The sequence below is a fragment of the Gobio gobio genome (assembly GCF_949357685.1).
Source record: "Gobio gobio genome assembly, chromosome: 17".
NCBI lineage: Eukaryota > Metazoa > Chordata > Actinopteri > Cypriniformes > Gobionidae > Gobio > Gobio gobio.
The window spans coordinates 37,760,010-37,776,356 of NC_137110.1; the positions used below are offsets into that span (position 1 = coordinate 37,760,010).

The 16,347-nt window shown below is 37.3% G+C and overlaps 1 protein-coding gene across 1 annotated transcript in view; it reads left to right on the forward strand.

Annotated features, from left to right (window-relative positions):
• Nucleotides 1-14,231, forward strand: part of dock9b (dedicator of cytokinesis 9b) — a 94,717-nt gene extending 80,486 nt beyond the window's left edge. The window contains exons 14-21 of the mRNA XM_079840031.1: nt 1,599-1,721; nt 1,833-1,946; nt 3,572-3,718; nt 4,846-5,056; nt 7,514-7,704; nt 9,872-9,972; nt 10,065-10,203; nt 12,844-14,231. Coding sequence (XP_079696157.1) covers nt 1,599-1,721; nt 1,833-1,946; nt 3,572-3,718; nt 4,846-5,056; nt 7,514-7,704; nt 9,872-9,972; nt 10,065-10,203; nt 12,844-12,969 — 1,152 coding nt within the window. The 3' untranslated portion in view covers nt 12,970-14,231. The remainder of the gene's footprint in view (nt 1-1,598; nt 1,722-1,832; nt 1,947-3,571; nt 3,719-4,845; nt 5,057-7,513; nt 7,705-9,871; nt 9,973-10,064; nt 10,204-12,843) is intronic.
• Nucleotides 14,232-16,347: the final 2,116 nt, after the last annotated feature.

The window sequence follows — 16,347 nt, forward strand, 5'->3', positions numbered from 1 at the left end:
ACCTTGCATTGAAGTAAAAGAATTGAAAGTGGGGGGAAAATCACATTATGAAATAAATGTTTTTTCTCCAAAACATGTTGACCATAATTATTAGCACCTTTTTAATACTTTTGCAACCTCCTTTTGCCAAGATAACAGCTCTTAGTTTTCTCCTTTAATGCCTGATGAGTTTGGGGAGCACCTGACAAGATATCAGAGATCATTCCTCCATACAGAATCTCTCCAGATCTTTCAGATTCCCAGATCCATGTTGGGGCTGCTTCTCTTCAAGCCACTCATTTTCTTTTCATGGTCATGGCAGAAGCTTCATTTTGTGCTCAGTGACACATTTGTGTGTTGATTATGATGTTTGTTTTGGATCATTGTCCTGATGGAAGATCTGACCACGGCCCATTATAAGATTTCTAGCAGAGGCCATCAGGTTTGGATTTTATATCTGTTGGTATTTGCTAGAATCCATGATACCATGTATCTGAACAAGAAGTCCAGGACCTCCAGCAAAAAATAGGCACACAACATTAAAGATCCAGCTGTATTTTTAACCGTGGGCATGAGTTACTTTTTATCCCTGTTAACACCAAACACATCTGGTGGGTTTGCTGCCAAAAAGCTCTTTTTTTGTTGTTTCATCTGACCATGGAATCCGGTCCCTTTTGAAGTTTCTGTCCTGTCTGACAACTGAATATAATGGATTTAGTTTTTGGGTGAATGAGGAGGATTTTTTGGGAAATGGGAATTTCCAATGCTTTAGCTATTTTCTTGCAGCCACTTTCTATTTTGTGAAGCTCAACAATCTTTTGCTGCCCATTACAAGAAAACGTAACTAGACAATTTCATGTTCCCAGTCACCTTGTTGTGATAAAATGGGTAAATATTTAATGAAATATACTTCAGAGATATTTTACTCATAAAAATTCTAGGGGTGCCAATAATTGTGGCCAACATGTTTTGGTCAGCCATCTTTGATCATATTTACGAGGGGTGCCAATAATTCTGACCACAACTGTACACTTGTTATAAAAAGGCGTAAAAGACTTGTTGGAGTGAAGTAAATGGCAAAAAACTAGAGAAAGGCCCTCGCCTGTTGTTAACACTGAATCAGGCTTCTTAAACAAAAGCCCACTGTAACTAGAAATCAGTTAAGTTCCCATATGGAGTAGTGTGAAATAGTGGTTAAAGGTCTGGGTTGATTCAAACCCCACATGTGCCCTTTAGCAGGACACTTGGATAACATTAAATGACAGATTAGTTGTTGGTAAAGTACTTAGAACAGCAGTTATATCTGTAGCACAATTTGTTGTGAGAAAATAAGTTTGTTCACTCTGAGGAAAAAAAAGGTACAAAAGCTGCCACTGGGGCAGTACCCTTTCAAAAGGTATACCTTTGTACCTAATTTACCCCTAAAAGGTACATAAAAGTATCTTAAAGGTACATATTAGTACATTTTTAAAGGGTACCACCCCAGTGACAGCTTTTGTCTTTTTTCTGAGAGTGTTGCATTTGGAGGCATCATGTACAGTAAGTACATTGATGTTGAGATACAGTATTACACATTAGTTTGTGAAAGTATATAATTATATATGCATGTCTAACTGCAGGAGGTGCTGATGGAGTTGCTGGAAGCTTGTGCTGATGGTTTATGGAAAGCTGAGCGTTACGAACTTATTTCAGATATCTACAAACTCATCATTCCAATTTACGAACAACGCAGAGACTTTGAGGTGCACACACACTGTTTATGTATTATTGGGAATTCAAATGTAACATTTACCAGAAATGTAGTATATACTCAAATGAAGACGGTATGAATGTAGCTTTGTGCTGTTGTGTAGAAACTGGCCCACCTGTATGACACTTTACATCGGTCATACACTAAAGTGATGGAAGTGATGCATTCTGGGAAGAGGCTACTTGGCACCTTTTTCAGAGTGGCATTTTTCGGCCAGGTAAGGCAATACTAAGTTTTTTACCAGTCCAGCTAACAGATAGATTGATTGAGGATTGAGCTGCACAATAGGAAAAATATAGCTGCATTTTATTTTAAATCACTCTAAAAAAAAAAAGGTTCTATATTGCACCAAAAATGGTTCTTGGCTCGTAATCATAGGGGAACCTTTTTTAGTGCTATATAGCACCAATTTTGGTGCTTCAGTGGTTCTTCAGCGGTTCTTCAGAGGTTCTTCAGCGGTTCTTCAGAGGTTCTTCACCGGTTCTTTGACTAAGGTGCTATATAGCACCTCTGAAGAACCGCTGAAGAACCACTGAAGCACCAAAATTGGTGCTATATAGCACTAAAAAAGGTTCCCCTATGATTACGAGCCTTTTTTTTTAGAGTGTGGATCACATGTCAGAGTACCAAATTGTCGTTGATTTTTGTTTTGTTTTTTGATCAAATAAAAAAAATTGTGTACTATGAAAACATACTATGACTTTTATGGCTCTCAACTTCCTCCCCAGTCCACAAATAAGGACAATCTATTGAAATTGAATGCCAAATATTATATGATCATTATATTATTTTTTATGTGATCAATGTTTACGTGGTTATTAGAAACTATCAGAAAGGTTTTTTAGAGAAGTAGAGAAGGTGGAAAATGGTCACATAAAACTAAATTATGACTGTTTTAGGAAAAAAAAACTTTATACACATTATGATTGGACTTCAGGAAGAAAATTCTGTTATAAAAATGTATGATGTGACTAAAAATAAGGCATTCCTGTATGCATGATAATATACCCTGCATGATAGCTTGAGTCTTGTTTAAAGCATGTCTAAGTCATTGTGTCTCAGTTAATCAATCTTTTCTGCTCTTTTTTTCTTTCCTAAGGCTGCGGTAAGTGTTGTTGTGAACTGTGTGTGTGTGTGTGCTGTCTTACTCATTGTCAGGCAAGGTTTTGCTTTGACCATAACAGTCTCACTTAACTATTGCTTGTTTGTCTGCTTGCATAATGCTTTGGTTTAAAAGAGGAGAAGGGCCTTTTCTGTGTGCTGCTAGTGTCCTTCATCAATCTTTAAACGCAAAACAAATTCTCTCATCTGTACATCCTGTCTTTTCTTCATTCCGGGTTGAGCCAGGCAGCACTCTGACTCATTGTTTACTATGGAAGCCATTTTTAAATGGTTTCGGATCATAAAAATGAGCTAGGCAACACTTAGGGAGCTCTTTCGCTATACGCTATGCCCATTAACCTAACAGAAGCCATGCGATTTTATGGCTTGAGCTGTTTCAACAAAAACACAGTGAAAGCTTTGCGCAAGTGCTGATGTCTTAAAAGTGTCTATGTCAGACTACAGAGAATAAAAGATAGCACTGACTATTTAAAGATAACATGAATTCTATAAAGTGCAAGAGGAAAGATATTCATAATCTGATCTCTGCCATGGTGTGTTATCAGGATTGCTTTGAAATCCCGAATACGTCTATGACAATTAAATGTCAAAGTGTGTCGCCATCAGTCATAACTTTTCATTTCCACTTGTGATGTAGAGGTTTGTTGATTATGGGATTGAAACCAGCTTTTGTTGACTGTACATTAATAACACCAACAGTGCATGTTGTGTGTGTTTCAGGGTTTCTTTGAAGATGAGGATGGAAAGGAATATATCTATAAAGAACCAAAATTCACTCCTCTCTCAGAGATTTCCCAGCGTCTCCTCAAACTTTACTCAGACAAATTTGGCCAAGAAAATGTCAAAATGATCCAGGACTCCGGCAGGGTGAGCACATGCACACTCATATTTTATCAGCATTCTGTTAATAGGTGAACGCTCAGGCAACTGTGTATAATCTGAACATACATACACAGATTCTGCAAAACTGTATGACTTTCTTCTGTGGAACCTGAAAGAAGATATTTTGAGAAAAGTCACCGAGCTCCAATGTTGTTTGGTTTCCAACATTCTTCAAAATATCTTCTTTTGTGTTACACAGAAGAAAGTAATTCATATAAGTTTGGAACCACATTTAATTTGGGTTGAGTATCACTTGAAATGAAGGCAACATGTTTCCATGTTTTAGCTAAGGTAGGGGTTTTCAAACTTTGCAGAAAAGCTCTTTAAAAATGTAAAATATTTGAAAACCCCTAATCTAATATACATTTTTATGACAAATACTTATGTCATGGATAGCAAAGTGCTTGTTGACAATACCATCACATGATGTGATGAGCACTCATCACATGAACACTCATCGGACAATCTTCGCACATGAATAATAACAACAACAACAACAACAACAATCAAATTCATTAAATGTATTAGGAACAAGAAAGGAACACACTTTTCTTGACATTACAAGACAATAGTTAGATTAATTTCAATGTAAATTAAACTGTCAAACAATGTAAGCATATTATTAAGTGTTTATGGCCCATTGCATGTTTGGAAATAGGCATCATCCACAAAACCATTTTTCGGTTTAGGCCTATTTGCATTAAAAATGAATCCAGCTCGCCTGCTATGCTTTTTGGTTTGACTTTGAGTATATATTATACAGTATGTAGTAAAATAGAAAAGCTATTAAGATTATTTACTTGATCCAATAATCATTTTTACAGTATACACAAACACACACACACACACACACACACACACACACACACACACACACACACACACACACACACACACACACACACACACACACACACACACACACACACACACACACACACACACACACAAGAAGTGCATTACACCATAAGTTTAGACAACAGACCTCCTGATATCCAAAGTTTCCAGTCACACCTTAACCCCAATGAACTTACATGAACGTTTTCTGTTTATTTATGTTTTATCAGCATTTTACTGGTCTCCTCCCACCCTAATCTCCTCATCTGTCTCAGGTGAACCCTAAAGATCTGGAGGCAAAGTTTGCGTACATCCAAGTGACGCATGTGATGCCGTATCTAGAGGAAAAGGAGTTGGAAGAGAGGAAGACTGACTTTGAGAGGAGCCACAACATTCGCCGCTTTGTGTTCGAGACGCCATTCACAGAGTCAGGCAAGAGGCACGGCGGCGTCGATGAACAGTGTAAACGCAGGACGGTGCTCACCTGTGAGTGATCCACACCACTGACTGACCCCACAAAAAAAGTGCTCATGTAACATGCAGGAAGAGTGAAGAGATGAGGTTTTATACTTCCATATTGTCAACTTCCATTTAAAGAGTTAGTTGACCCAAAAATGAAAATTCTGTCATGAATTACTCACCCTCATGTCTTTCCAAATCCGAGAGACCTTTCCAAAGACCTTCGTTCATCTTCGGAACACAAATTAAGATATTTTTTGATGAAATCGGAGAGCTCTCTGACCCCTCCATAGACAGCAATGTACTTAACAGTGTACTTAATAGCTTATTAAGTAGCTTATAACTTAAGTACTCAATGTACTTAGTAGTCCATGTGACTTCAGTGATTCAACCTTCATTTTTTGAAATGACGAGAATAGTTTTTGTGTGCAAAAAAACAAAAATAACGACTTTATTCAACAATTTCTTCACGTCAGTGTCCTACGCTTTTGATGTAGTAAATACAGTCCAGAGCTTCGAGTTACATCAGAGCTACGCCAGCACGGCGGCTTACCATTGGCCAATGTTGTTCACGTGAACATATGTGTGTGATGCTGACGCATATGTGTGTGATGCTGACGCAGGAGCTGGCCAATGTAAACTGTGTTGGAGAAGAAATTGTTGAATAAATTCGTTATTTTTGTTTGTTTTTTGCGCACAAAAAGTATTCTCGAATCTCGTCACTTCGTAAAATTAAGGTTGAACCAATGGAATCACATGGAATATTTTAACAATGTCTTTCCTACCTTTCTGGACCTTGAAAGTGTTAATTATATTGCTGTCTATGGAGGGACCAGAGAGCGCTCGGATTTCATCAAAAATATACAGGATTTTTCTACAGTACATGCCGTTTTCATTAGCCAGGTATGTTACGCTAGCCAACTCATTATCTTTTCATTTTAATATAATATTATATAAAATAATAATATTTTAAACTTTTACCTTTCTGTATGATGTGATCATCCCCATAGTGTGCTTGCTCCAATGTTTACTAACAGTATTACGCCGTCACCTACACTTGTGACACTGAGGTAAAATACATTCTAATCTTGATTTTGTAGCACTAAAGTGGAAAAACATCTGCAATTGTCCCAGCCGACCCAGATCAGCAAAATAAGGCATGGTTTCACAAAAAGAAATGTTTGACCCAATGGTGAAAAATTGGGTTTTATGATTTATTAAGCAGTCAAGCTCAGATTAAAATAAAAAATAAAAAACGGTTTCATTATTGCTTTAAAGTTAGAAACTTTTACTTTTAGAATTAGCTTACATTTCTTGTTTTTTTCCTGCTTTGAAAACACTTTGAGCCACAATATGTATTCATTCATTATTTAAAAAAATATTATATGATTTGCAACCACATGTCAGAGGACTGCCCACAACTGGCAGTCTATAATTCTATAATTATTTATACTACCGTTGAAAAGGTTTTGGGTCATTAGGATTTTTATGTTTTTAAAATAATATTCTTATGTTCAAAAAGGCTACATTAAAAACAGTAAAATTAGAAATATTATTACAATTTAAAATAGCTGTTTTCTATTTTAATTTATCTATAAATGCAATTTATTCCTGTGATGACAGCTCAATTTTTAGCATCATTACTCCAGTCTTCAGTATCAAATGATTCTTCAGAAATCATTCTATTATGCTGATTTGATGTTCACGAAACGTTTCTTATTTATTATCACAGTTGAAAATTCTTGTGCTGCATTATTTAATGTGCAAACCGCAATTGTGTTCATTGATGAAAAGCATTTATTTGAAATAGAAACCTTTTGTAACACAAATCTCTTTAGTGTCATTTTTGATCAAATCAATGTTTCCTTGCTGAAAAAGGTATCAATTTCTATTTCAAACGAACAAACAAACAAACTCTGTGACCCCAAAGTTTTGAATGATAGTGTACATCCATAATATCCACAAACCATTGATTTTATTATGTTTATATAAGTGCACCTGTAGACAGGGAAACATGACTTAATGATTATACAGTATGTCCTTGGCCTCTTTTATTTAACCAGCTACTCCAGGAACAACAATCTTCAATTATTATATTTTGGTCTGTACTTCCTGTATTAACACTGTACTCTGTATCTTGAGCGGTTGTGTTCGAAAACAATTAATCAAAGTCTTGATCTCAAGTTTAGTGTTGTTCAGTGATGGAAAAGCAACGAGGAAGTTTAACCCTGATCTTCATCCTCTCATACATTTTCAGATCAGATCTGGCCATTGAGGCAGAATGACCTTCTTTGAGAGTGTGTTCTAAATAAAACACTTTTCACAGGTCTGCCATCCACAGGAAACATAAACCCTGATTACTGCACAAACATGAGTAGATTTCAGCTGAGCCCTTAATGTGTTTGTTCTTCTAGCCCCTCTGAACGTACCATTGCATCCATTTTATGTTTATTCACACTTTCTTCTCCAATCTCTCTGTTTCAGCGACACACTGTTTCCCGTATGTGAAAAAGCGCATAGCAGTGATGTATCAACACCACACAGACCTGAGCCCCATCGAGGTCGCCATAGATGAGATGAGCGGGAAGGTGGCTGAACTCAGAGCCCTCTGCGCAACCAGTGAGGTGGACATGATCCGCCTGCAACTCAAGCTTCAGGGAAGCATTAGTGTACAGGTGTGTGAGACACAATTGTACCCTCATAGGTCTGTTTCAAAAAGCAACATAATCAACATTAAATTTATCTCTTTGTTTTCATCAGGCACTATTAAAAATTGTTCTTGTTCATTGAAAGGAAGCTTAAATAAAATTAAAAATAAATATTAGGTGAAAAACTTAAAGGGATAGTTCACCCAAAAATGAAAATTAGCCCATAATTCCTTACATCCTAGGTGTATATGACATTCTTCTTTCAGACGAATAAAATCTGAGTTATATTACAAAAGTCCAGGCTAATCCAAGCATTAGAATCATAGTTGCTCTGTTTTTGAAGTCCATAAAAAGTGCATCTGCCCATCAAATAACATGCTCCACGCGGCTCTAGGGTGTTAATAAAGGCCTTCTGAAGCGAATCGATGCGTTTGTGTAGGAAAATATCCGTATTTAAAACTTTATCAAGTAAACTTTCGACCGACCGCCTTCCCTGTTCAATTTATGAAAAAATTGTTGAAAGTTCCCCTGCCGATCGAAAGACTAACGCGAACAGGTACGCTCATCATGACGTCACGTACGCATCTTGAGTTTCACTTTCAACATTCAACACTTTTCCACGGCAGGCGGTCGGTCGAAAGTTTACTTGATAAAGTTTTAAATATTAATATTTTTCTTACACAAACGCGTCGATTCGCTTCAGAAGGCCTTTATTAACACGTTATTTGACGGACAGATGCACTTTTTATGGACTTCAAAAACAGAGCAACTATGAATCAAATTCTAATGCTTGGATTAGCCTGGACTTTTGTAATATTAACACTAAATTATGGGCTAATTTTCATTTTTGGGTGAACTATCCCTTTAAGCTTAAATATTAGTGTGCGTGGCATGTGCAGTCGATTTTTTTTTTTTCCAAACACACCTAAAATCTGCAGTGGTCAAGTTTACATGTTGTCTACAAGCACGTGAAGGGTTTTTACAGTTCAGAATCATTACGGTAATTAAGACAGGGCGTGAACAGCAAATGAAAACATACTTAGTAACCATAACAACAAAGGACAAATAATGAGGACAAACTAAAAGTACTTAAAAATGAAACTGAAACAACAACAGAATGTGACAATAATACTCAAACTAACACTGGTCAGGGAGCATTGCATGGATCCTTTGCTGATAGATCCCAGAATGCACTGCAATTAGCTTGATACAATTTTTTATCCAAGACGTCAAGCTACAGAGACGTGAGAAATGTTATTTATAAATATACTTTGTTTAGTACTGAAAAGTATAAATATTAAATATTTTAATTTAATTAAAAAATGCACTATTTTACCCCATATTTGTGTGTGCAATGTTTTTATGCTGTTGTTAGCAAAGCAACATGCTAACATGTTTACCATTACGTGCTCTGCATGTATAAAATCAATTACTTTTCAATTACAATTTAGAGAATTTATATTCAAATGCCTCATAATGAAAACTGATCCAGTGATTATTTTTACTGCCAAAACATCCTGTTATTGATTGGATTGTCTGTGGCTACTGTAAAAAATACACTGCTGGGGTCTGATTTTTATTACATTTTATTAATCAAGGACACATTAAATGGATCAACATTGACTTTAAACATTGACTTGAACCTGCAAAAAAATGTATCACGGATTTCACAAAAATACAACACAACGGTTTTCAACGATAATAAGAAATGTTTCTAGAGCTCCAATTCCATGAATTGTAATAATATTTCACATTATTACTGTTTTTAACTGCATAAATGCAGCCTTGGTGGACGTAAGAGAACATAATTTTTCAACAACAAAAAAAAGTATAGACCCCAATCTTTTTAATGGTAATGTATAACTGTAAAAAAAATAAAAACTACATTTATAGCTAGTTGTATAGCCCACTAAAAATGAAGGACCATTCAGCAGTAGGAATGCCTACTATGGACTAATAATACAGCAACTTGTAACGTCTAAAAATAAAATCTCTGTCAGACAACAAGGCACCTCACTTGGTATCGACACAAAGCAATTGCGTTGATTCGCACACACTTTCATCCCAAGTTTGGCATGTTTAGAATTTAGTTAAGACATGAATTAGTTCCTTCCTTCCTTGTAGAGACTTTCTTCCTTTTGCATTGACGTTCCATTTTTCGGTTATATTATTTCTCTAAATACTTTCTCTTCAGGTCAATGCTGGGCCACTTGCGTATGCCAGAGCTTTCCTTGATGACGCCTGCGCCAAAAAATACCCAGATAACAAAGTCAAACAGCTTAAAGAGGTCTTCAGGTATATAACCACCATTTGAAAAGCCTTACAAGATCTCCACACATATGCCTGCTTTCTTATTATATGTGTTTATGTGGTGTTTGTGTATGCAGGCAGTTTGTTGAGGCATGTGGACAGGCTTTAGCTGTAAATGAAAGGCTGATCAAGGAGGACCAACAGGAATATCATGATGAGATGAAAGCCAGTTACAAAGACCTGGCCAGAGAGCTTTCACACATCATGCACGAACAGGTAACCATACACACACATACAAATCTTGGTTCCCTAATGGCCTCGATATACTCACGGGAGAGTTCATAGCTTATAGCGATGTTGAGCTCTGAAATTCGGCACTCCAGTCGCGTCACGTTCATTTAAAGCACTTATACAATAGGTTGCTTTAAAGGGTTAATTCACCCAAAAATGAAAATTAGACCATGATTTACTCATCCTTAAGTCATCCTAGGTGTATATGACATTCTTCTTTCAGACGAATAAAATTGGAGTTATATTAAAAATGTCCTGGCTCTTCAAAGCATTATAATGGCAGTGGATGGCTGTGTCGTTTTTGAAATCCATAAAAGTGCATCTATCCATCATATAACTGCTCCACACGGCTCCGGGGGGTTAATAAATGCCTTCTGAAGCGAAGTGGCGCGATTGTGTAAGAAAAATATCCATATTTAAAACTTTATAGACTAAAATAACTAACTGCCGGCAGTCAGTGGAATGCAAGTCGACTTACGGCAAAAGAGTAACCCCTGACGCGATGTATAGAAGCATCGCAAGCTTTGACACCTCTCGTGGATAGGACTGGGCAACAAACTCAAGCCCCTCTTCTCTTTAGGCATGTGCCGGTATCAAATTTTCATGTTGCGATTAATTGCTGAAGCTTTTATCACGGTATATGGTATTATCACAATATTGAAATAAGTTGCAAAAACAGTGTTTCAAACTATAACAGGTTTAATTACTTTCTTATAACAAAAAGAACCAAACATTTAAATACAATAAAGCAAGACACAAAAAATGTATAAAGTAAACAAATATTTAAAACAGATTAAAGTGCAAAAGAATTATAAAGAACAATAGGTAACACTTTACAATAAGGTCTCACTAGTTAATGCATTAACAAAGAGCGAATAGCTACATTTTTACAGAAGTTATTATTCTCTGATAATGTTAGTTAAAAAAAAAAAAAGCAACTGTTAGTTAGTGTTAGCTCAGGTCCATTAAATAATAGTTACAACTTTTGATTTTAATGTGTTATTAAATTATGTAATTTACATTTAACAAAGATTAATAAATGCTTTAGAAGTATTTGTCATTGTCAGTTTGTTAATGAATGAACTAATGTTAAAGCCTTATTGTAAAGTGTGACCGAACAACAAAGAATCAGAACGTATTCAAACAATATCTAGGGCATGTAATTTAATCCAGATTAAAATATAAAATGTTTAAGTTTGAAAATGAATAGTCTTACATTTTTAAATATTAAGTATTTGGTTGTGATGAACACCATAGCGAATACATAAATTTGAATGAGTGTTTTGTTTACGAGGATTACTGGGGAAACGGCTGCATTTCTGCTGTTCCATCAGCGCCCTCTGCTGTCAGAGAGTGAATGTGCGTCTCCTTCACTCGTTCCACCATTCACTGCTCATGCACGTTGGGTCTGTTTACATCAGTGTTGTTGATGGGTAAAGTATTCTTAAAAATCGGAATAATTCGTAATAAATAATTATTCACTGTATTTTGAAGTGCCCACGACAACAATATCGTGCATATTCATTATTGTGATATATCATATTACCGTATACCGGCACATGTCTACTTTTCTTATATCGAAATCCTCCACCATTTCTCTTTTAAAATTCTCGTTTTAGACTTCTAATTCATGACTGGTGTTTTGTTTTGCTCTATCCTCTGTGCTTCTGCGTTCGTCAGTACCCATGCGTCAAGGGTTCGAGGGACAACTCTTTTCGACTCCCATACCACTGACTGCCGGAAGTTAGTTATTTTAGTCTATAAAGTTTAAATATGGATATTTTTCTTACACAAACACGCCACTTCGCTTCAGAAGCCCTTTATTAACCCCCCGGAGCCGTGTAGAGCAGATATATGATGGATAGATGCACTTTTATGGACTTCAAAAACGACATTCACTGCCATTATAATGCTTGGTAGAGCCAGGACATTTTTAATATAACTCGTCTGAAAGAAGAATGTCATATACACCTAGGATGACTTGGGGGTGAGTAAATCATGGTCTAATTTTCATTTTTGGGTGAACTAACCCTTTAAAGCAAGCAGCTTTACAGTATTAATCATGAAAAGAAAACTGTTTCAATGTCGCTTTCAATCAGAATTACAACTTCAGTTTCTGGTATAAAGCATCTCCCCAGTGTATTCATGTTTTTACTCGTGTCTGACCTCAATGGACTGAACAGAAGAAATTAACTGGAGAAGATTTCCCAATCAAAGAAGGCGGGGCTTCAGAGCCTGCCTACATGGACCAATGGTAGTTTGTTACCAGCTGGAGCAAACTTTTTCGGAAATTTCGCTTTGGCAAGCTGTTTCGAATTCCCGAAAATAAATTCGCTTTGGCCTGATTTTGTTTGAAATGACATCCCACCAGTTCGTTCTTCGATTTAACTTGAAGTATATCGGGGCCTTTATGCCAATGGAAACACAAGGAATCAGAAATATATACACTAGTAGTTTATCGTGAATGTTTGGTTTATGTTTAATATTCACTCATTCTCTCTCCCTTTTGTGCTGGCCTTTGTAGATCGGATGGTAATAATGAAATGAATTTATCATATTTAAAAAAATTCAGTACACTTCAGGTTTCAGTGTTCTTTCTCATCCTGCACTCTTCCTTTTTGTCAGATCTCCACTGTGGAGGGCGGAACCAAGAGCGCTCTTTCTGATTCGCTGCATATTTTCAATGCCATCAGTGGCACGCCCAGCGGCACCACCCTGCATGGCATTCCTAGCTCCGCCTCCTCCGTGTGACTTCTCACCCCTGGCCTTAAACCTCTGACCCTACCCACAGCCAGACGGACGGACAGACTGAAATGTATCAAAAGCTAAAGAACAAGGAAAGAATGGTATTTCTTTGTCAGCCTGGTTTCTACTCAGTCTGGAATGGATCGCCCATCAATCAGAATCCAGGACATGAGGATAGAGCAGGTGTGTCCGAACTTTGGAATGATCTGTTACCCTTCCCATATGACTTACATAATTGAAGGAGGGTTTTTTTGTTCTTCTCTCATCCACTCCAGTCCTCCGTTCACAGGTGTTTACTGTAGAGACTATTACTTTTATTTCCACAACCAGAACAACTTGAAAAATATGCCTTTTTACTTTCACATTCTTCAATTTTCATGCGCCATTTTTCCATAGCTGCGTCCGAAATCGAATACTTCTCTACTATATAGTATGCGAAAAACAGTATGCCAACAGAATAGTATGTCCGAATTCATAGTATTCGAAAAACAGTAGGCGAAAAGTACCCAGATGACCTACTACTTCCGGCGAGATTCTGAAGTGTGCATACGATGGACACTTTACTATCCCATGAAATCCCATGGAGGTGATGGGATGCAACTGACGCTGGTAGGTCACATGATCATGACAAAATGGCAGTTGTAGTACGTCCGGAATACATTCATACTACATTCATTCATACTATATAGAACATATTTTTTTAACGGTCGCGAAGTTCGTTCAAATCCAACCTACTCACATAGTACGCGATTTCGGACGCAGCCCATGTATTCCCCCATTCCGGAAGTTCATTGCTGCTCTGTGCTGAGAGAAAGGCTGCGACATCACTTGTTTCTGATGCAGTAGCGGTCAATCAAGTGGTAGCTAGGAGAATATACTGTGCTTTAGTGTAGCAGGAAGTTTGAGCTTTACTGTACAAAATACCCATGATCACCTGAGCCACTCAAGCTTTTTAGCCCACACTTCCATCCCCCCCCCCCCCCTTTTTTGTAAAAAGCCAAGGAACAAGAGCTGTTTCTTTGTAGCTGAGGTGCAATAATTCTTTCTTTGTCTTGTTTTGTTTCCTGAAGATCTCTTGCCAAAGGCTAGATGTGAAATATATATATGGACAAAAGAATAAACAAGGATTTTTATAACCATTCATGTTTGTTTAAATGTAAATTGTTTTGTATCAGGGGTTAGATATGGGGGGTATTTTTATTTAAAAGAATCTGTTCTGGAAAGATATTAATGTCCCTAAAATCTCTGAATAAAATGTATTATCTTACATATGTTCTTGTGTTTTCCATTGAAGGTTTCTCCCCTTAAACATATTTTATGTTTATCTTTATTACTGTGAACGAACCTAATTCATTTTCCTCATCTATACACCGATCCGTTGTGTTGGTCTCCCTTTTGCTGCCAAAACAGCCCTGATCCGTCGAGGCATGGACTCCACGAGACCCCTGAAGGTGTGCTGTGGTATCTGGCACCAAGATGTCAGCAGCAGATCCTTTAAGTCCTGTAAGTTGCAAGGTGAGGCCTCCATGGATCTGACTTGTTTGTTCAGCACATCCCACAGATGCTCGATTGGATTGAGATCTGGGGAATTTGGAGGCCAAGTCAACATCTCAAACTCGTGCTCCTCAAACTATACCTGAAGCCTTTTTGCTTTGTGGCAGGGCGCATTATCTGCTGAAAGATGCCACAGACACCAGGGAACACCGTTTCCATGAAAGGGTGTACATGGTCTGCAACACTGCTTAACGGAACCAGCATTAACTTCTACAGTAGTTTGTCTGTTTGATCGGACCACACGGGCCAGCCTTCGCTCCCCATGTGCATCAATGAGCCTCGGCCGCCCATGACCCTGTCGCCGGTTCACCACTGTTCCTTCCTTGGACCACGTTTGATAGATACTGACCACTGCAGACCGGGAACACCCCACAAGAGCTGCAGTTTTGGAGATGCTCTGACCCAGTCGTCTAGCCATCATAATTTGGCCCTTCAAAACTCGCTCAAATCCTTACGCTTGCCCATTTTTCCTGCTTCTCACACATCAACTTTGAGGACAAAATGTTCACTTGCTGCCTAATACATCCCACCCACTAACAGGTGCCGTGATCAAGACATAATCAGTGTTATTCACTTCCCTTGTCATAATGTTATGACTGATTGGTGTATATCTATATGTTTGGTTTATGGCCTACCACCTTTAGCATGATTGCAAAAACATAGGCCTATCATTTATGCTCTCATATCTGATTGCTGCCATTTATATATATATATACATTATACAGTGTTCAGATGAGATAGTTTAAGATTCAATTTTGCTTTTAAAGTGTTCTGAATAAAACCTGCTGACTTGCTCTCAATCTACACACACTCGCTCATGCCGTACTGCCCCTGCCCCCTCTCCACCATTGTCGCCATTGTATCGCAGCAACATCTCTGTGTGGATGAGGGCAGTTTGTTTACTTCTCTCTTCCAATGAATTGGACATCTCCAAACACCTTTCATCTAATGTGAGTCTTCATGTCCAGGTTATCGTCTGCTTTTCAGTGCACTTAGCTTATGTAAGCCATTTTAATATTGTTGAACAGCTGACAATGTGCTCTGTGAAAGTGTCGTTCACATCACTCCAACTTAACGTTCAGTAAATCCTATAATAGAAACGGGACATATGTATACTGTTTGTTTATGCTATGGGGTTTTAACAGTAATAAATGGCATCGTTGGGGATATTTAACAGTCATGTGATGTGTTGGCCATGTTTTGATGAGCCAGCATTATTTAGATATTTTATCTAATCAACATGCTTTCAGTTAGCCATTTTAGATAGAAAAGTTAATTATTATATTATATCAGCCTCCATTTACCACTATTTTAAGGTTTTGTAAGATAATATTTGATCTACCCAATAACAATACTAACACCAGAAAAGTGTTTAAATGACTTGAAATGGTTTTAAAATAGATATAGTAAAATAATAATAACTTTATTTGTTGTTTTATGTTTAAGTCTTTAATTTGTATGTGCGTGTGCGTGCGTGTGTGTGTGTTTAGTGCTTTTCTATCAAATTTTTATTGGAATGATGAGAAAAATTAAAATCATTAACTTGCCCGTTTTATTACAAAGGCCAAAAGGTCCTATCGTTTGATTGGCTGTATAAATTGATAAGAGTGCCATAAATAACTAAACTGTTCCTCAATTGCCTCCTCCCACTCATACGCACACACACAGTCACAGGTCACACATGCTGTCATAAACATTTAAGTCAATCTCTTTTTAACCCAGTGGTGGCCAAGGAAACACTTTACTGTCCAGAGTCTATAAAACCTTGTTACTTGTCTCTGTCAGAGTACAAATCTGTCTGTCCTAGGTAGTGTGAGTGTGCATCTCTAT